The sequence below is a fragment of the Bidens hawaiensis genome, unplaced genomic scaffold (assembly GCF_021521415.1).
Source record: "Bidens hawaiensis isolate Kalapana, Puna unplaced genomic scaffold, B.hawaiensis_p1.1 tig00027352_1, whole genome shotgun sequence".
Classification (NCBI taxonomy): Eukaryota; Viridiplantae; Streptophyta; class Magnoliopsida; order Asterales; family Asteraceae; genus Bidens; species Bidens hawaiensis.
Genome location: NW_027494434.1, coordinates 212,611 through 235,562, shown reverse-complemented (window position 1 = coordinate 235,562; position 22,952 = coordinate 212,611). Strand labels below are relative to the sequence as shown.

Below are 22,952 nucleotides of genomic sequence, written 5' to 3'. Positions count from 1 at the left end.
ATGAATTTGATTATATGTTTTATTTCACTATTAAACATATAACTATATAATGTAGATATGTGTAGGAAATATACCTACATATAATTCACATAACTTTTACATATGTAGGTTTTATATATAAATGAGCTTTATTTATTTATTTATTTATTTATATTATAGATTAAAAGTTAAAGAAGATGAATAAAAATTGCATTTTAACTGTATTCTTGAATTTTAAAAATTTAAAAAAAAAATACATAATTTGATTTGTTGTTTTCTATGTAGATAAGACATAAATTTAACAAATTGAGACCTTGGATTTTACTTACGTAATAATATAACACTAACAACTTACAACTATACTTTATACTTAAATTAAATTCGATAGTTTTAGTGAACAATAAGATATGAATATGGCAAAATCAGATATTGTATGTTTATAAATACCGTAGATAAGATATGAACATGACACCGTAGATAAGATATGAACATGACAAAATGAGGCATGATTTGTAATTTTGTATATAAACCTCGGATTTTATTAAGGTAATAATATAACACTAACAAGTAACTTACAACTATATATAATTGTTGTTTCAGTGAATAACAAGATATGAATATGACAAAATTAGATATGGCCGGTTTATAAACACACACGCAAGGGAGGATTATATGCAAAACACAGTTTTTTCTTGTTAAGGGGAAAAAACAAATAAATTATTACAATCTTATAAAAGGTTATTAACGTATAATACAAATGATTGATATTGCTTTAATATTCTAAAATGACATTTTAAAATAATGTATAAATCTTACTGTTCCAACATATTGTTGATAAGTTTTAGTTAAAAATATTTTGGTAAAGAAATTCAAAACCAAAAACTCTACTCTATTTTTTTTTAATTGAATAAAGTAATAAGTCATTCAACACAAAGTAACATCTTTAAGACACTTGGTTAACAGTCACATCACTAATGTATTTATACTTCAAAAACATATATCCGTTTTTCTCTCAGTTAATTATCATCCTTATCAAATATTCTTACATTTACACACCCACACCAATCTTTTTTTTATTTTTTTATGGTGAGTCTCTTTTAATATTTTTGTGATTTGTAAAAACTGAATTCAAGTCTTTCTCTTCTTAAACTTAGATGTTTAATGGTTTCGTCTTTACCAATAGATCACCATCTCATTGGTATATGACACCATCCATTTTATAGATAGTTATATATGTAGTTCATGATCACTTTAGTTATTTATTAAAATTTGTTAAAAATAAAACTAATAATATAATGATACAAATATAAATATAAAATAGAAATTGATAAAAAAAATGAGAAAGATAAAATAAATTAGGACGGGCGTCTTTCTTCTCTGTAACCTTTATCTAATCATCTCCACCTGACATCTCAAAGAAAAATCAAAATACCCATGCATGCTTTCTTCACCATGTATGCTCATGGGTTAGGGTGCTCTAATAAGTATAACGTAGAAGTGAGCATACAGTGATTAAGTGTTAAGAATGCAAAAGATATTAAAATAGTCATCTAAACTATTATAAGTTGGTTGATTGGAATAGTAAAAAGAACTTAAGTTTATCATGTAACAACAAATTGGATATCCCTCATATCTATTTAAGGAGGCTCGAACTTCATTTGTGAAGGAACCCTAATGTCTCTGCCGGGCGTCGGTTATGTAGCTGGAAACCCGAAAGGAATCATGGAATTTAGTTGGTATCGCTTTGTTTCCTTACGGTGCTATAAAAAATTGTATAAAAAGTTGAAAATTTGTGACCAAAGCATAAAAGGCAAAAGTTTTGAGTATGGTTTTCATAAGTTTGGTGGCTAAAATATAAAAGACAAAAAATATTAAAAACAAAAGTTTTCAACTTGGTTTTTGATACAGGTATATTAGATTTTATTAATCTCAACTATAAACCTTTGGTCGCTGTCGGTCTTAACTAACGAATTGGCTGCCGACGGTCCCATCTTTCAACGTATTTGTTCCCAACGATCCGCGACTAACAGAATTCTAACGTTGTTACTCGCATGTCGCCGGAAAAACGTTTTTGGCCGAAAACTCACATTTTTTGCCAGAAACACGACTTGAACACTGCTGCCACCACAAGTTGACTCACCATCAATCAACCACTACCACTTGAGCACCCCCAACCGATTCTGACGACAGTTCCGGGGTCTCGCGAACTCAATAATTGGAGCTTTTACTAGAAAAATGTCCCTAAGCGTCTGATAAAAAATTACAAAGATATTTGGACGAGAATGTTGACTTTTCAAGAAAAATGTGAATTTTCCAGCAAAAAACGTTTTTCTAGCGACCTGCAACTAACGGCGTTAAGATTCTGTTAGTCGCGGACCATTGGAAATAAATACGTTAAAAGTTAGAACCGTTAACAACCAAATAATAATAGTTGAAATTAATAAAACTAATATACCTTGAATATAAATGAAACTTATGTGGCAAGAGTAGGAAAACTAAATTTAAAATAAATTAAACGTCGGTGTAATTATGAAACTCTGAGACCAACAGGTAACAACTAATGGTAAATGTATCAAACTTTAATGAAAAAAAAAAGCAAAACAAACAAACTATTAAAGTTACATCATAATAAACACAAACTACCCCTCAATACCGGATTAATCAAAAAGATATAATTATATATAATTTACATAAAACATGTGACTTGAGTTAGAAATAAAATTAAAACAAAGTTGCTAACCTTGTAATTGTTTGAAATTGTTTATGGGTACCCAGGGCATTTTTGGTATCAATTCAATTCAACTTTGGGTTCGACAACATCACCGTTACCGATTTGGTTTCCAATGTTGGCTTCTACTACTTGTATGGGTGATTGATTATAAGTGTGATGAAACATCATGTGATTGGTTTAAACACATATAGGTAGTTTGGGTATAGACGGAACATTACACCTACCAACTTGGGTTTATTTGTGTAGTTTTGAGTTATCTCCATGTAATTTGTCGTCTTGTTGGAAAATTTGGGTTATTATTGTTGTGCCCTAGCATTCTTAGTGCTCAAAAATATATAATTATATATAGTTTACGTAAAACATGTGACTTGGTTAGAAGTAAAATTAAAGCAAAGTTGTTAACCTTGTAATTGTTTAAGGGTACTCATGGCACTTTTGGTATCAATTCAATTTCACTTAGGGTTCATCAACATCACCCCTACCGATTTGGTATATATCCAATTTTGGCTTCTACTACACGAATGGTTTATTGATTATGTGTGTGAAGAAACACCATGTGATTGGCTGAAACACATTCGGGTAGGTTGGGTATAAACGAAACACCATACCTACCAATTTGGGTTTATTTGTGTAGTTTTGAGTCATCTCCATGTGATTTGTCGCCTTGTCGGAAAATTTGGATTATTTGGGTTTTTTTGTTGTGCCCCTAATAGTCTTAGTGCTCTTTAATGCTTTGAATGTACTAAAATGCATAAAAGCGTGTTAAAGTCGAATGTGTTGTGAAAAGGCAATAAAAGTTAGTTAAGTTTGAAATTCGATATGTAATATGTTCTAAATAGTTAAATGTCTTTCAATGCATATAACCTCTTGTAGTCTTGTGAGATAATGAACTAAATATAAAAACTTTTAACCCAATTCACATAATATCAAATATTCTTTACGTGATGCAGGAATTATACTAATTTTATCATACAAAATTAGCATTAATACGTCTTTAATAATTTAAAAGTATACGAAAATATTTATATTGCCAGCCACAAGAGTCACGTAATGTTTAAATTAATATCAATTTCAATGTTGACAATATAATTAACGTCTAGGAGCCTCAGGAGGATCGACATCAAGCATACATTTTTTTGGAAATCCGAATGTTACAATTGCAAGGCATGCATCAACTTATTTGCACCAATGAATTAATATCACCCCATAGTTAATAATTTAATGTTATGAAATATGCTATTTAATACTAGTTCTTAGGATAACAAATAAGTTAACTTTTTATCACTAGGAGCTGAAAAGATACGGGTTACGTCTTGTTGACATGGATTATTTTTTTAGAACCTCCCCTTACTAGTCAGAGGGTTGATACAAGTAGAGACTAATATCAGTAAGATTCATATCAGGGAATCTACCATTGAGGATATCTATTCATCAATTGAGGGCTTGTTCGAGGAGATTCCTATCAATAAGATGCTTATTTAGCAAAATAATGATTTTATGTTCATGAGTTTCATTCATCGGTTGAGGGGTTGATCCGTAATCCATGCCAAGAAGAATACTATTGATATGAACCATTCACATAATCGGCATGTAACTATTATTCTGAAAAAGCAATTGAATTTTTTGTTATGAAAATTTGTGAGATTGTAAAAAACTAAATATTATTGTAGTGTATAGTAGAACATTTAAAGAAAAAAAATCAGTTTTTTTAAACCAACTAACTATGCAACATGTTGTTTCTATTGCACACATAACATTTAGCTCAATGACATCACTGAAGGGTTACAAATTAGGTACTGCAATTCCTCTAGCATGTTTGCCACAATAGCGGTAGATATGAACATGATAAAACATATTTACAACTATACAAGAGTTAATTTGTACGACAACTTATTTGGTGTAAGATATGTTTTTGTACCATTATTTGTCAAAATCATACGCAAGAAAAGATTGATACGCAACCACGATAAATCATATGATGTAATAACAAAATAATTAACCATAGAAGTAATATTGTCAAAACACTCTAAAAAGTATATAAAACATGAATCCAAAAATGAAAGCTGATTTGGTTGATCTGACCGTGTTCATTTTCAACTTCAACCACCGTGTTGACTTTTGGGCTTCTTATATTGTCAAATCTTGTAACATGCATTAGTCAAAAAGCAATTCATATATATTAGTCAAAATACATTTGTAACAAACTATCCCACACAGAGAAAGCATATATATATATATATATATATATATATATATATATATATATATATATATATATATATATACTAATATCGGAGCCCATGCCTCGCAGAGGGTTGTAAGTGGTTTCTAGGATGGATGTATTTGCTAGCTTGTATGTCGATAGGTTAAATATAGACCATAGAAGTTTTAATCGAAACAATCATACTCTATTTTTATTCAAATATATATTGTCTATATATATATATTATTACTTTTTATATACAAGATAAAAGAAAATAAATAAAAGTTATGTTATTAAATGCTCATAAATAAATAAAACGCATGTTATTAAATATGAACTGAATATAGAGAACTAAATGTAGTGTTAGTGGCTAAGAGCATTCACATCTCATTCCATATATTTTCTCTATAATTTAGCTAAAAAACATCATTCTATAAATTAATCTATCATTTTTTAAAATTCTTTCACATTCTATTCCCTATTCACATCCATAAATTAATTCTTTATTATTTTTTTCTCTTTTGTCTTACTATATGGTAAATGATGATTGAGAGATATGTGATATATTATATGGTATGGATAAAAAATGAGTCCCTATATTTAGGGATTTACTTTAGTTGTCATATAACTCATCCATATAATAGAGAATGGATTGGAGAGGTGATTTTGATAGTTTTCTTAAAATTTACCCTATATTATATGAGTTTGACAACTTTAGAGAATGGGTTGAAAATGCTCTAAGAGAGCATTTCACTCTTTCTAAAAGTTGTATACCTGTATTTACTTAAAGTGAAGGCATTATGTGTTGTACGGTATGATTAAACTCTTAAATTAAAAAAAAAACAATAAAAATCTTAACATGTCCTTGTCAATTGTTTTATAATATAGGATAAATATATTATATAGTACTAAAATTTGACGGATAAATTGAAAATGTTTTTTCAAAAAATAAAAAATAAAAGGACTTTGGACAATCTGATCATTATTTAAAATATATTATTAAGGCATTATGGAAGCATTAATTTTTTATATATAAAAAAAATATGCATAGCAAGCAACTACAATTATATCATATATCAATGTTAGCCTCGTTATGATTATGATGGTATTTATGTCAAACTTATAATATATTTTGTACAGATTAATTATTATTTGAAAATTAAATATGTAGTGGTTTTACAAATTAATCTTATCTTAAATTCTAAATATATATATATAAACGAAACATTTAAAAGCTTCATGGTTGCTTTTTTTGTAAATTGGGACTTCTCATGTATTTGAATAGAATTCACAGGTACTGGTCTCACCAAATTCAGATAGCCCTTAAACAGGTTATAACATCTCTCTAAATTAAAAAATAATCTTACCAAATGTTTTATATGAAAACCATGTAAAATAAATATATATTAAAAATTAATATTTGATTAAAAAAATATTACGTATAATTAAAAAACAACTTTATAGCAAAAAAAAAGGAAGTCATGGCCTCATGGGTCTCACCAACCCAAAATTGCTTTTAAACAGATCATAGCATCTCATTTGTTTGAGAAATCATTTCAATCATCAAATTCTAAATATATTATTAAATTACTTAATCTCTGTTTCTATCCATGTAAATAATAAATAGAAATATTTAGAAACACATGTCATCGTTCTAAACTAATGATTTTTTTTTGTTTTTTCGCTTCTCTTTCTTATTAATTAACGATATCAAATACTCCGTAATAAGGAAAATAAAATAATTTAATTTTAGATATTTAATATAAATATAAATGTAATTATGTGCATTTAGTATCCCATTAACCAAATAAGTTTAATATGAAATCATCTATGAGTTTTATGAATATCTTTTTCACTCAACAGATTCTATTTAAGTCTCCAAATATCACAAAGTTCATAGTTATCTTCGTTAATTTTATCTTATGAAAAAGAAGAAAAATAATAACAATTGTTTTTATGAGTGTTTTCTAAAATTTATCAATAATTTATATGCATTAATATATTTAGAAATGGAATTTAAGTTAATGTTCTTAAAAGAATTAAAAGACTAACTACACTTAATTAATTGTTAATATGCAGTTGAAAATAACGTTTTAAAATTAACTTAAGAATTTATAAATGTCACCATCGGTGGAGCCATATATATTGGTACGGGTTAAAGCAACACCAACGAATTTTAAAATTTATACAAAGCGTATAATTCTGAAATTTAGATTGACCCGGTAGAGTGAACCCGTAAATCTAATTTGTGAAAATATTTAATTATTACACGTCGCTGTGGTAAAATCTTGTTATTCTTCTCCGGGTTTTTTGTTTAACTGGTGTGATTTAGGGACTGTTTGGTTTATTCATATCTGAATGAGTCAAATCTGAATGAGCATCTGTCCTATTCAGCAACAACAATAAGTCTTAATGATTCAGACCTGATTTTAACCATTCAGACCTGATTTTAACCATTCAGATGTTTTTCTGTTTGGAACCAAACAGTCTGAAGTCTGAATGAATCAGATGTTTACATCTGAATGGTTCCATTCAGATGTAAACAAATAGCCCCTTACTGATTTATGTTGCAGTGTTGTACCAACTAACTACGTGGGCCTGGCCCAATTTTAAAATTCATTTGTAGCGGTGTTTGACCCAGTATGTTTTTGAGAGGATAACAGTATCTTGGGCATAAAACCCGGTTTCAGACCCAACTCGAAGGTAAAAATCAAACTCTAGTTGAGTTGGGCAAAAAAGGTAAACTGAACCATACTGAACCAGTTTGAAACTAATTTAGTAATTTTACCAAAACCGGTTTTGAATCGCTATAAACTGTCGGGTAAGAAACTGCCTGGAGCTTTTTTTAGCTGTAAGAGGTTTGAACCGGTTTCATCAGTTATGAGTTTCCAAAGCTTCAACCCGGTTTCGTTTGCAACCGGTTTGATAAAAAGCCGGTTTTGACTACTTCGACTCGGTTTGTGCACCTCTAAGTTCTGGTTCCCAAGACAACCTGTACATGGACGTAAAACCAAATCAGGCCCTTCGGAACTAGTTTCATCTCTACCGGGTCAAAACCCAATATTAACCTGGCCAAATTAGTAAGAAAACCCGTCCATACCCAAAACCCGGTTTTTAAGAAAACCCGTTTTGAATTGAAATAGTAGCCTAGTCACTAATTTGATGTGTTTACCCAGACAAATTTATTTGATTTAATCTATTCGAAACCGACTTAAATCTCATTCTCTTTCTTTAGTTTGCTCTATTCCTCTACTGCTCAAACCTTTTATGTTAATGTCTTTTTTACGTTTTCAACTTTTATACTTCAATAATATTGAAATTAGATGTCAAACCTAATACTTCTTTGAAACATGAAACTTGATTGAAATTAGTTGTCAAACCCGATCCAAGCTAAAAGTATTAACCGTCAACTTGATAGAAATCTTGAAAATAAAAATAGCGAACCTAGTAGAAAAAAAAATAATGCCTCCACCACTGATTGTCACTTCAAAGCTTATTCTTTTTAAGACATATCTTGATGACTGTATGTGTTAACAAATTACATTATGTTTTTATTCAACTCGTGTAATACATAGATTTTTTTTTTTAATTTTTTATTACTAACTATATTATATTATATTTATTCAGCCTGTGTAATACATGAGATTTTAACTGTTACTAAAATAAATAATCTAGGTTATGACGACATAAGTTGTTTTGTTCGTTCAACATGTTCGTGGTGTTCATCACATCTTTATGCAACTCGAAGGATGTATTCTAGCGAAATCTGTGAATTAAAATTATCTCTAATTTAGGACATATGTTTTATGTGAACTCTCAAAATAATAATAATAATAATAATTAATTACTCTGACTTAGGTTATAAGTTTTATTAGTAGTTAGGTTGCCCAAAACATTCACGATTACGTGTACATATATTTCTAGATATGGTTTATTGGTTTATTACGTAGTGCAATTTTCATTAGTTTTACAAGAGGAACAATGAAAAATGGCTATGTTTGGGATACGTAATCTTACTCCTCTAATAAATGACTACCATTTTGTGTCACTTGTCAAACTCTCATTCATACTTAGACTTTTTAACCCATTTTTTAAATATGAATCCTATGGGTCATTACCCACCCCGTTTAATGTTATTCGGATCTGTATCTTTTATTCCTTTCTAAACCCTAAACCACAAAACTCTCCCAACTCCATCATCCATCCCCCTCTTCATGGCCGCTGCCGGCACCGAAATCTCATGAACCACCCTAAGCAATAACCATCAGTCAAGCCTTGAATGATGGAAAGGAAGATCCTCTATAGATATTGAGTATTGAATACTATTATTGCCGCTCCACGACCGCCACTACCACCACTACCCGCACCGAAATCTCACGAACCCCCATCACAATAACCATCACTCATCAGTCGCATTCTCAGATCTCACGAACCTGCTCCTTTGTTGCTTATTATCAGGTAAATCACAATTCCCTCCTTTATGTTTTAGAATATAGCCTGCCCTAAGTCTGTGTTTCTTATTTTATGGTTGTGTTTCAAAATATAGCCTGCCCTAAGCTCGATAAACACACTCAATTTTACCCATATATAGCTAATGATGTGATTATTCGAAGACATTATCTTTTTTCTGATTGTTTATTCATCAATATTAGTAAAGTTGATTTTTTAGCTGCTTTCAAACTGATTGTTGAGAATTCAAGAGGGGTGGGTAAAGTTGGATAATTTAACCTTTGTTCTTGATACTTTCTTTTATGTTCTAGAAAAATTATACTATATTGAAGGAAGACAATATCTGCCAGCGCAAGAGGAAGATATCACTACAATTTGCTCGGTTCTTTCGATTTCAAGGGATTCCGCGTGCATGCTTTTACGCACTTATAACTGGTATTGTGTTAAGTTATGTGAATAAATCATCTTATCAAGAAGTTTGGTATTTTTGTTTTGTATTAAGTTGAGCTGATATCGTGCAGGAATGTTAGTAATGTTCATGAAGCATGGTTTGCTAATGAGGATAAAATTAGAAAGGCTATTGGTCTGTTGGACAAGACAGTTAAGCCACCAAAAGCTGGATAGGTATGCAAATGTAAGGTTAAATATGTTGAATATTATTGTGCAATATTCAATTAGATGTTTTTCAATGTTGTAATATGTGATCTTCTGTTTATATCTTTTGAAGCTGCTTTGTGGGATCTGCTTTGAATTATATTCACTTGATAAGATTAGCTCTGTTGCTTGTGGCCATCCTTTTTGCAATACATCCTGGAAAGGTTTATTTAAAAAAAAATCCATGTATTAGCTGATTTTTAGTGAAAAGCTTGCTTTTTTAATAAAGGTTTTATCTTTATATCATTTTGTTATAGCTTACATCAACACATCTATCAGTGATGGTCCTGGATGCTTGACATTAAGATGTCCCACTCCATCATGGTGCTGCTGTCGGTGTGGACATGGTCAACATGTTGACTTCAGACGAAGATAAAAATAAATATCGACGTTACCTTCTTAGATCTTTTATTGAGGACAGCAAAAAGGTATACATTTACTTTAAATTGTAAGTAGCTTGTGTCCTTTCTTCCTGGCTCCTGCAATTTAGGATTTTTTTCATATATTTATTTTTTTTATAGACAAAATGGTGTCCTGCTCCGGGCTGTGACCATGCAATTGAGTTTGAACTTCGAAGTGGAAGCTATGAGGTGACGTGTCATTGCTCATTTTGTTGGAATGTGCGTATTATAATGTTAATCTATGTTCTTGCTTCATAAACTATAGAGTTTTTCATTTTATATTTATCGCAGTGTACAGAAGAAGCTCATCGAGCGGTGGATCTCGGTTACTGTGTCCAACTGGATGATGAAAAATAGTTCGGACTCTGAAAATATGAATTGGTAAATGCTATGTAATGCCATAAAGAAGCAGCTAACATTCACTAAAGTTTTATCAAGTAAGTTGTTTTTTTTATTTGTTGGGTAATTCCGATTTATAATGTTAACTTTTAAATAATAATTAAAACAAAAATAAAGATATATTTTAGAAAAATTTCAAATAACTTTTTAGACGATGTTTTTTAGGAAAGAATATCAAATTAGTTTAAAAAAGTCATTGTATTAGACAAAATATAAAACTTAACAACTCCCACTAATTTGGGTTTCAATATCTTTAAATTTCAATATAATTCGTTATATTATGTGTTATATAGACATTATGTAGTCTCAAACAAATACAACAACAAATTATATTTTGTTAAATTATTAGGTTACGTTTAAAATGTTGTTTTTATTATAATTTTTCATTATGCATAGTCAAACAAATTAGAAACTCATTTTAACCAAAATTTTAACAAAAAACCTAAGGTTAACTATGGGTAAGTCGTCATCTGATGTTGAGGACACTAGATTATTTGCTAAATGGATTTTAGATATAAGTGAAGGTAATATTGGCGGTCCTAATGATGGTGTTGTAACGATAGATATACCTGACGATCTACTTATAAAAGATTCAGTTGACCCTATATTAAAACTTTTTGACTTTGTTTATCCTGATATTCTACAGAATTACGAGAACCAACATTACTTTCAGGATAGATCAATACTTGCACCAACAAACGAAATTGTTGATGAGATTAATGATAGTTTGCTCAAGTTTTTTCCAGGTGATGAAGTCGAGTACTTAAGTTCAGATACCATATGCAGTTCAGAATATATCAATGACACTGTTGATACAGCTTTATACTCTCCTGAACTGCTTAATGGTCTAAGAATATCCGGACTACCAAACCACAAACTGGAGTTAAAAGTTGGTGTTTTATGCTCCTTAGAAATCTTAACTAGAAAGAAGGCTTATGTAACGGTACTCGACTACAGATTATATCTTTAGGTACTCGTGTAGTTGAAGCCAAAATTATTTCTTGAACTAACATTGGTCATAGAGTTTTGATTCATAGATCGCCACTGACTCCACCAGACAACAAAATAGCCTACAAGTTTCAAAGACGACAATATCCCCTTGTAGTATGTTTCGTGATGACGATAAACAAAAGCCAAGGTCAATCGTTATCAAGGGTAGGTTTGTACTTAAAAGAACCCGTGTTCTCACATGGACAACTTTACGTCGCATTGTCAAGAGTTACAAGCAGGTGTGGGCTAAAGATTCTGATTCTTGATAAACAAGGTAATATGACCAATACAACAACAAATGTTGTGTACAAGAAAATTTTTCTTATTTATAAAATACTTGTGTAATGTTTTTTTTAGTGTAATTTGTAATTGTATTAACAATATATGATAACTGTGTTATTGACTTTTTTTTGCTTAATGTTTAAATATTAAAATTTTCATTAATTGCCCGTGTAATACACGGTCTCAAACTAGTAAACCAATAAATGACTATGTTTGGTTAATAATAATTCATACTAACACTTTCACCGATTATAATCATAAGTTTCACTTTTGTTGTCAAATTGATCCTAATAGCATAATCATAAAAGAATTATACTTGATTTTTACTCGATTTATCTCCAAATGACTATGAACGATTGAACGAATTAGGGAAACATATCGAGTATAAATCAAATATAAATTGTAGTAAAAATCCATGTTGATGATGCTATCAGGATTGTTTAAAAAGTGATCCGATTTGTTTCAAAAGATAAGATGTTTTCCTTGGTTTTGTAACATTACTTTGATCTTAGTTTTTATTATTGTTTGTTATTCTTTATTGGTTACATAAAATCAATCAAAATTGTAATAAGTGTAAATTATGTGGTTAATATAATAATCTGGGTATTATAAATAATATCATATACGAGTGAAAAAACAAAAGTAAAAACAAGCATGCAAATACAAAACCCAATTGGGATCCAAGATATTGGAATATGAGAACTTAATAATGTTTGAATTATGTAAGTATACAGTGCAAGGGATTAGAATTAGGGAAAAGGGAATTTGATTTGTATAATAGCATAATATGTCAACATTGTTTCGAAATCAGATGGCATGTTAAACAGTTAAATTAGAAACATTGGTACTGTTTGTTTCGTTATGAGCTAATCAAATAAGCACTGATAAACCGACATTTTCGAATGCATAATTAATAATAATAATAATAATAATAATAATAATTAATTATCATTCATACTATGGTGAGGTGGTAATAGTAATAATAATAAGAAACCGATAGAAAACATGAATAGTGTTTTTTAACAGCTAGACAGTATGCTATATACAGGATTGAATTTAATTTTACACTTTAAAAATATCTTAACACCTCACTAGAGTGGGAATAATAAACATAAACGGGTAAACCAAACAAAATTGGTTGTCATATAAAAATTTTAAAATGAAATAAAATACGAAAAACTAAATGTAAAAGAAGGAAATAATGTGATTTGTTATTTTCCTTAAATAGAAAAAGGTTGGAAAAAGACGAAAGATATAGGTCAAAAGTGTAATTAAGTTGAGAAATGTCGGAATGCATGACTATTATTTTAATTTGAGTTTAAAACGAAGACAAGGACTGTGGTGTCAGTCTTTACACTTTTCCCCAAAGATTTTCCACACGTGGCCTTCTCCTTCCACCTGCCTTTTCTTTCTTTCTTTTTAAGGGGGAGGGGTGGTGGATGCGGTGGCATCACTCATCACACACCCTACCCAATCAAATGTTGTCACATCACCAACTTCAAATCCATCACATGTGATGGTTTTTTACTAGGGGTGGTGGTGTGGTGTGATGGTGTGTGATGGAATTTTTTTGTTTTTTTTTGCTTTGTTTTTGTCCGATGTCTTGTGTTTATCGTGTTTACTTTTAGCCTTCAACACTCACACACACATATACATATATACACCCACATATATATATATACATATACATACACTCACCATCCCCATCTTCTACCAATTCCCCCAAATTCTCACAAACCCTAATCTCACCACCACCACCACAAATGGCCGCCAATTCATCATCCGGCGACGAAGCCAAACACTCATCCGACGGATCCGAATCCGACCCACCACCTCCACCACCACCTTCCGATCAACCCGACCCGACTCCCACCAAACCCAGATCCAAAACCCCAATTCAATCCACCAACAAACGCCCCACACCCACCTCCGACATCGATTCCTTTGATCCATCACTTCCGGTGACCCACTCCTTCTTCCCTGTTATTTTCCGGTGACCCATCACCTCCGACGATCCATCATTTCAAGCGATGACTCCCCCCAACGGTCATAACCACCCCCCTCCCAACGGATTGATTTCTTGGTTTCCACCCCATCTCACGCGTGATGGCCATCACGCAAACCTCCTAGATTTCGCGTGACAAGGTAGCGGCGGCGGTGTGAAAAATCCCACCACGCGTGATGGGAGCTCCATCACGCACCCCCCCCCCCCCCAAATCATACAATACACCAACACCATTCACCATTCTCACGAGTGGTGAGAAGGTTTTCTTTTGAGATTTCCTTCTAGGCTTTTAGGTTTGAATTCTGATTTATGTTTGCGTTTTGAAATATGGACATCATTATTGTACATTCAAACTTAGATAATAGGGTATGATAAATGTTATGATTCTTTAGAAGCGACCACTGTTTTAGGAAAAAAAAATGTCGCGACAACCATTGTAGAATAAGTGTGGTCAAAAGTCGAAATTAAGGGATGTTTTGGATTGCTTCTTAAAAATGTTTTTGTTTTTTGGAGAGGCAAAATGTACAAAAAGCAAAAAACATTTTTAAGAAGCATCCCAAACATGGTATTCTCAAAATATTTTAGACGACCAGAAAAAATTTCTCTGACCGGACTAATGTAAGACAAGTGGTAGGTGCCTATCTATCAATCTATATAATTGTTTATCATAATCCTACGTGACACTCCCCTGGAGCCATCATACTAATTTATATTATTTATCAATTTCACGAGTATGAGTCTCATCAAACCTGGATAATCATTAATTAGGTTATAACATCTAATCTATTTGTGAAATTTTTTAATCATCAAACAATAATTTTCATTTGCGCTAGTCATGGGTCTTACTAAACCCAAATATCCCTTAAGCGGGTTGTAGCATCTCATTTATTTCTGAAATAATCTTTTAATCATCAAACAATAATTTTAAAGGGTCATGAGTATCACCAAAACCCGATTAGGCCATAAACGAGATATAACATCTTATTTATTTATGAAACTCTTTTATCATCAAACCTTAATTTAATTTCTAACCTTTACATATTATTTGTCATCGATCTATCTTCTCCATCATCGGTTAACTTCAAATTACCACCCCCATCATCAACCTCCACTCTTATGCATCATCCACCATTGACACCTACATTAACCGCCCATATTTCATAAGAGAAATATTTGTGTTCATGTTCGTTTAAAATCAACATGTTCGTGCTCGTTTATGTTCATTCGTTAAAAATCTAAAAAACATACACGTCTTAATTGAAAGAGCTCAAATGATAAAAAATATAATGAACGTAACAAACAAATATATACGTATTAAATCAAAACAAAACTACAAACAAATATATACCCATTTCCAACAGCAGCTGGGAATGTTCAGTTCCTAGTGGTAGCCATTGACTACTTCACCAAATGGATAGAAGCGAAACCTTTAGCCCAAACAACCGCAAAGCATATCAAAAAATTTATTTGGGAATTTATTATTTGTCGTTTTGGATTTCCACAGAATTTGGTAAGCGACAATGGCACCAACTTTGCTGACAAGAAGCTACAGCAGTGGCTGAAAGAACTTCAAATCACCCACACCTTTACCTCAGTGGCACACCCACAAGGTAACGGTGAGGTGGAAAGAGCAAATAAGAGCATCGTCGAAGGCATAAAGAGAAGACTCTTGGAACATAGATCCGGTTGGGTAGACGAGCTTCCACACGTCCTTTGGGCAAACAGAACGCTGAAGAAGACCAGTACGGGAGAAACCCCGTTCAGTCTCACCTATGGCACTGAAGCCATGATCCCAGTTGAAATCGGTTTACCCTCACCAAGGGTCTTAATCCAACCAGAAGACAATGATGCGGAAAGACGGTTAGACCTTATGCTAACCGAAGAGCGCAGAGACTTAGCCGCCGTGCGTGAAGAAAACTACAAACGACAAATGCAAAAATACTACAACACGCGGGTAAAACTCTGCAACTTCAAGGAAGGAGACTACATACTGCGTAACAACGAGGCTTCGAACCAATAACGCCCAGGAAAGTTGGCCCCGATTTGGGAAGGGCCATACATTATCAAAGAAGTTCTGGGAAAGGGCGCGTACCGGCTCGAAAGGCTCGATGGTACTCCCATCCCTAGAACATGGAATGGAGCTCAATTACGCAAATGTTATATGTAGATCAATTCCAACTTGTAAAGAAAAGGCCTAGAGCCACTTCTAATGGAAATGATTCTCCTTTCATGATGTATTAATAGCTTGTAACCTATGAACTTCCCTTACGGGAAGAAGTAGTTGCGTGTGGAAGGCGGCAATACCCGCATAAACACAACGCCAAAATGTTAAAAAGTTCTAAGGAAAACCTACACGCAGGTCAGATGTAGGTAAAGTTTAGCCATCCTTGTAAGTGCAAGTGACGGTCTTACCCGCACAATCACGAACAAGGAAGCCAAACTTAACTTACCGTCTACCACGTTAAAAGGTTAACTTATGAACACTTAAAAGGATAAGAAAAACCTACACGCAGGTCAGATATAGGTCTAAAGTTAAAGCCATCCTACTAAGTGCAAGTGACGGTTACAGCCGCACAATCACGAAAGAGGAAGCGAAAACTTTAGTCCATTATCAACCACGTTCAAAGGTTTAACTTAATGCCTTAGAAATTTCGAAAAGGAAAACCTACACGCAGGTCAGATAGAGGGTAAAGAATAGCCATCCTACCAAGTGCAAGTGACGGTTTTACCCGCACAATCACGAAGGAGGAGGCGAAACTTTAACCCATCATCAACCACGTTCAAAGGTTCTTATTCTAAACACTTGGGAAATTGCTAATTTAAACTAAGTATGCAAGTCATAAGTTTATAAAGCAAAGAACCCAGGGAAATAACAATCTTATACGCAAAGAGATTAATATTTCACAATCGATTACAAGAATGGCTGGGTAACTACCCGCCTAAAAGAAATCTATACAAGGCTGTCTATCCTAGCAGGGGGAAGGGATCTTCGAGATCAGGCTTCAGGGCCACCTCCGCTTGGACCAGCACCGTCAGAGCGCGGCTGCCCAAGGAAAGCCTTAAGGATGCTTAGCCCATCATCAGCAGCAGCAGCTTCATTCACCTTCTCCACCACTGGATGCGGGAAGGCAGCGTACTGATTCACAGCTTGGTCATAAGCAGCTTCAGTATTAACATTGAATAAAGGGAAGTTGGAGGGCGGAAAGCCTCTCTCAGCAAACCCTAGACCAAGCAGGAAGCCAGTCTTCTGCCCATCCTCATGAGAAGCGTTGAGGGCTGCGCTCATTGCATCGTCGTAAGAGGTCTCTGAAAGGACCCGACGCACAACCTACAAAAGAATATTACAAGTTAGAACATTTTCTAATTACGAGCGGAAAGCGTAAAGAAAAAGATAAAGATACCTCAGGCAACGCTTCTCGAAGCAGCCATTGGAGGGTAGCTTGACTTTCTTTGTAAGCACGTTCGGCTCCGCTTTTATCAAGGTTGGCAAGTTGAACTTCCTTGGCGGCAGCTTCTTCGACGCTTTTGAGTTTCCTTTCAGTACGGTCAAGCATCCCCCTCTGGTCAAGGATCTCCTGCAGCTTCTTGGCATCTTCCATTGCCAAGGCGTCATGAGCATGTTGAAGAGCCTTTAATTTGCATTTAAGCTGCTCATTCTCTTCGCGAAGTGGCTCAGCAACAGCTTCAGCCTTGGCAGCCCTCTCAGTTGAGTTTCGCGCAGTCTCCTTGGCCAGCCGAAGCTGTTCATTCACAGCTTGGGCAGCCTTGGAGCGGGCCTCGAGTCGCGCCTGGACTTCAACCTCGAGGGCCTTGAATGCCTTCTCCTTCTCGGCTGCGGCAGCGGCCAACTGCCGGTTCTCCTCCCGAAGAGCCCGCGCTTCAGATACATCTTTGGCGCGAGCTGCTTTTAACTTGTCGTTTTCACGACAAAGCAGCTCGACGCGGGGCTGCGTTCGGGCCTGGAGAACCCGAAGCTCATTGGTTAGCCTACCCTCTTGGTAGCTAGCCATGGCTTCCCCCAACGCACCATGAGGAGCAGCGTGGCGAGCCCAGTCCACGCACTCCACAGGGGTGCGAAGGGTTGTTCCTCGGCGTATGTTCCATCTTGGAACATACACTTCATTGGAATCCGACACTGCAAAAGAAACAAAGGCAGTTAGGAAAAGATGACAAAAATATACAAAGAAAAAAGAACCCTACGTACCTGTAGGGTCAATAACAGGCCGATAGCCGCCAAACCCATCACCTGAACCTAAAGGAAATCCATCCAACAGGTCAGGCAGACGGGAAGGTGGCGTAGATCGGCGGGAAGCCCGGCGCGTACCTGATGGTCCGGCCGTCGGCGCCGGTGGCGCAGGTATAGTGGCAGCCGCCGTGGTAGCCATTGTTGGCGCCGTCTCCTCAGCAACAGTAACCGCCGGCTCCGTGAAAGATGCTGTAAAAATTGCACTCACGGCCGGCGGAGACACCTTCTCAGCTGGAACAGCCTCAGGAAGGCTGGAACCAGCGGAAGCAAGCGTAGACGCCTGGGTCGACGCCTCGGGAAGGCTGACCGAGCCTACCGTCATTGGCGGGGGAATACTTACTCCAACTCCACCCTGGAATGCGTCAACATCCACACCTGCACAAGCAAAAGTGTTAGAAAAATTTATTTGAAACAACAAATATAGACAGGAATTATGGGGGTACTTACGGGGTTTCTTGAGCTTGAACGCACGGACGAGCGGGGGCGAACCCGATGGAGCCGGCCTCTTGACACCGGTAACCGTCGTCGTCGCTGCCTCCCCGGAGGTAACACCTGCAGCCTCCGGAGCGGTGGTCTCCTCACCACCGGGCTTCCCCGCCACCTCTGCGTTATCTGACTCCGAGTCAGATAGGACTACCGGGTCGGCCGTAGAGGCCACTTTCTCCTTGCCTCTCCCGACGGCAGCCTTTTTCTTCCGCACCAGTGGAGGACCTTCTGCGGATTCCTCAGAAGAAGAAATGTCATGAACTCCAGCAGCAGGCACAGCATTGAGAGGTTCAGGGTAGAAGATAGGCTTACCTGGCCGTCGGTGGCTCAGGATCTCTTGGCCTGGCGGGTAAACCTCCACGAACCGACCCGCAGTCTGCTCTAAGATGGGCAACTCGTTCTCGTCCAGAGCACGAGTACCCATCCGCGCAGGACCATCTTCCTCCCGCGGATTCAGGAGCGACTGAAGATCGTTACCCTCTGAAATCAACAAGAAAGTTAGAAAAAATCGTAGTCAGCAAAAAAGAAACAAGACATACCATAAGGGGTAGAGTTCGAACCATATTCAAGGACGATCGGAACCTTATCCGCATTCGCCGCCTTCCACACCCGGCTCATCCCCAGCATCACCATCGCCGACTCCGGAAAACGGAAAACCGGGGACTGGACCCGGGATATCTTCGCGAACCATTCCGCCTCCTCGTAGTTGATGGCGGGAAGGTTCGGAAGCGGCTGGCCATTCTTGAACTTCATGGCAATAGGGATGGCTCGAGCGGATATAAAGAAGAACTCTCTTCTCCATGAGCGAAGACTCCGCTCGGTGGTACAAATCTTTAAACCCTTGATACGGGTTGTAAGAGTGTACCACCCTTGGATGCACCTCCAAGTATAGAAGGTCATCAGGCGGTCAACAAGGGGCTCAAGGCCCAGTATCCGGCACACCCACTCAAAGTGCCGGACCTTGGCAATGGCCATGGGGTGCACCTCTGTCAGGTGCACACCGTGCCTCTCTAGGACACGGTACACAAACTTTGTCAACGGAAACCTAAGGTTCCCGTAGACAAAGAATGCAGCATAAACCCCGATTTTGCCACTAGGGGCATCGTACACAGTATGGTGGGGCTCAGGAAACTCAGGCTCGAGAGACTCGAGCATGAACTTCCTGACGATATACTGGTACAGCTCGACAGGAAGATAACACTGGCATTCGCCAGCAGTCTTCTGATCATCAGCATCGTGAGAAGACATGGTGGAAGAAAGAAGAGATTTCAGAGCAATGCTTTACTGAAAAAGAGAAATTCGCCGGAAATTACTGGAGAAGAAGAGATGAAAGTGGAAAGTGTGAATTGCAAATAACCTTCTCCCCCTTTATATAGCAATCGCAATTAATGCGATGAATTTAATACGGAAGAGAGAGAAATCAAAGGTGCAATGAAACTATGACGCGTGGCAAAAGCAAACTGGCAACAGCTGTCAAAAAGGACGTGTGCCAGAGATTTCGCGGCTACGCGCCCGAAATCCCGTGCCCACGCGCCTGAAAAAGCAACTGGAATGACCACATAATGTCATGTCGCCATAACTTCTGGCACGTCCTGACACAGTCAGAAGAAACCGTCGCACGACGTTTGAGGTATTGGGTTGTTATCCATCCAACTCTTCAAATTTCAAAATTTAAAAATTTGAAGACCAAGGTTCAAAAAAGTAAGCGGGAAAATATCCCTTACCTTGGCAAACAAGTAACCATAAGCCGGGTGTGGGTACAGTGTAAAGGCAAAACCCTTCACATACCTAACACCCGCAGGGAATTGAAGCTAAAATATTTGGCAACCAAGTAACCATAAGACGGGTGCGGGTACAGTGTAAAGGCAAAACCCTTCACATACCTAGCACCCGCAGGGAATGGACGCCAGGAATACCTTGGAAGTAAAGTAACCGTAAGACGGACGCAGGTACAGTGTAAAGGCAAAACCCTTCACATACCTAGCACCCGCTGAGAATTGAAACCAGGAAGGATCTTCTGGGCAATGCTTGTGAAAACGGAAGTAATATCCCCGCATTGCGGGAACATCGAGTACTACGTTGTTTGAGGCTCCAAGATGGAATTGGTGGTTTAAACATAATTGATCACTATGTTCAAAAACTACCAGAACCACAGGGAGAATCCGCACAACTAAGACTCAATGCTCCTGACTTGCGAGGAGGTTACAGACCTACCCGCATCATACCCAAAGACCAAGCAGGAAACTCGGGAATTTCTGCAAGTGACAAGGACTTCCGCGGGAAGAACCCCCATGGAAAACCTTACAAAAACCCCTTTTCAAAACCCTTTGCTTAAGTCCAAAAGTTCACCTCACTTTATTAGACATTCGTGAGAAGAACATTGGACTGGGGGGACTTGAAGAGGTAGGTCCCAGCAGGGCTCAGTTGGTCCCGCATGACTCACCTTGAACAGGGATGTCTGCGCAAAGACCATCTACTCCCGCAGGACCCACCATGCTCAGAGAAGCCTACGCGCAGTATGCAAGCTGCATACGCAGGGAAAAGCCTCCCAATGGTAAAGTAACCCGCCTGTTCCCGCAGTTGCGGATACAAGCCATCAGGGAAGGCTACCCGCACAGCATAGCTACACGCATAAGGCTTAACACTTACAAATATTCAGTGTCACCTGAAAGAATGAGCAAAGGCGGGAGGGGGAAAACTCCCGCCAAAATGGGCCAGTCCGTATGATGGAGGATCTTTTGCGTGATACCTGACGAGGTAAAGACAAAAGATCTGACCAAGAATGCGACAGCTCACTGACAGCAGCGTGGCAGACAGCACGCCACAGCACTGTGACCAATAGCCGCCGCCTACCCACCAACTCCTGCCAGACCACGTGCCTAGCCTGCAGTTGGTAGAAGACGAAGAGTGCACGGCACGCCTGCTCTGTGTCAGCCGCTACCTATCCACCACTCACAGGTAGGGCACGTGCATAGGTTACAGTTGGTAGCGTGTTGGGCCGGCTAAACCCCTTGGAAACCCACCTTCGGCTATAAAAGACAGCAAATGGTATTATCATTTCATCATCTACTATCTCGTATAACTTACTTGATAACTGCTCTAATAGTATTCACATACTTTTATATTCAAAGAGCAATATAGACTGATTCTCACGCCGGAGGGTGGTCACAAGGAGGAACCCCCCCCTTCTCAGTGACGAGCTTACGGTGTCTGTTTTGCAGGTTCCCTGAAGTACAACTTACTCTGCTGGACCTCACCTTCGTGGGAAACATTACTTAGCCCCCAGATTACCTATAATCTGCCCGGGGTCACTTAGTGTTTCTTCAACAACTCACCACACAATATAAAATATTAAAACGATTAAAAACAAAAACGTAAATAAACCCTTTTGATACGGATCTTAAAACTACCATAGATGACAAATTATATATTCATAATAACCCACGTGACACGGTGAGATAAAACTAGTTTGATTAATAGTAAGCATCTTAAATTTACTTTATGGCCTAGTTAAAAAACTATAGAAAATACTTGAATTTATTGATGGCCTAGTTAAAAAGCTAATAGAAAATACTTGAATTTATTCAAAGTGTTCGTTGTGCTTGAAAGTGTTCCATAATGGTATTATTCGAGAAATCAACATCCATCTTATTTGTATCTATCAAAAGAAATAAAGTAAGAAATCTCTAACTAAAGTTTATATTATTATGTAATTTAGTATTAAAAGATATAAACTCTCTTGTTTTCTTTATTGTTTGCATTTTATTTAATTTCACTTACAGTCTTTCTATTTGATAGATAGTATGTAATTTTTATAACTTACTTCCATACAAAAACCTTTCATGTGAATATTGATTTGTATAAATGTCTAGCTTAAAGTTAGTAACTTAAAATTAGTCAAGTGGTTGTATATCGACCAAAAAAAATTATATTTATATACATTTAGGCAAGTAGGAATTATGTTTATATATTCTTTATATGATCCGCCTAATCAGAACAGCTGAACCAGACCCATATAAATAATTATATACCGATTTGATCTGACCCGACCCTAACGCTTGACCTGGAACGAATTTATATATATAGTACTAACTCAACAAATTTATTACTCATGTGAGAAAAATTTA

The 22,952-nt window shown here is 36.2% G+C and overlaps 1 protein-coding gene across 1 annotated transcript; it reads left to right on the top strand.

The window, feature by feature from the left end:
* Positions 1–11,270: 11,270 nt before the first annotated feature.
* Positions 11,271–11,786, top strand: LOC143575385 (uncharacterized). Its single transcript, XM_077059784.1, has one exon. It carries the CDS (start codon positions 11,271–11,273, stop codon positions 11,784–11,786), a length of 516 nt encoding a protein of 171 aa, XP_076915899.1.
* Positions 11,787–22,952: the final 11,166 nt, after the last annotated feature.

Excerpts from the sequence above, each read along its gene's own strand:
- LOC143575385 (XM_077059784.1), top strand. The coding sequence starts at position 11,271 with ATGGGTAAGTCGTCATCTGATGTTGAGGACACTAGATTATTTGCTAAA.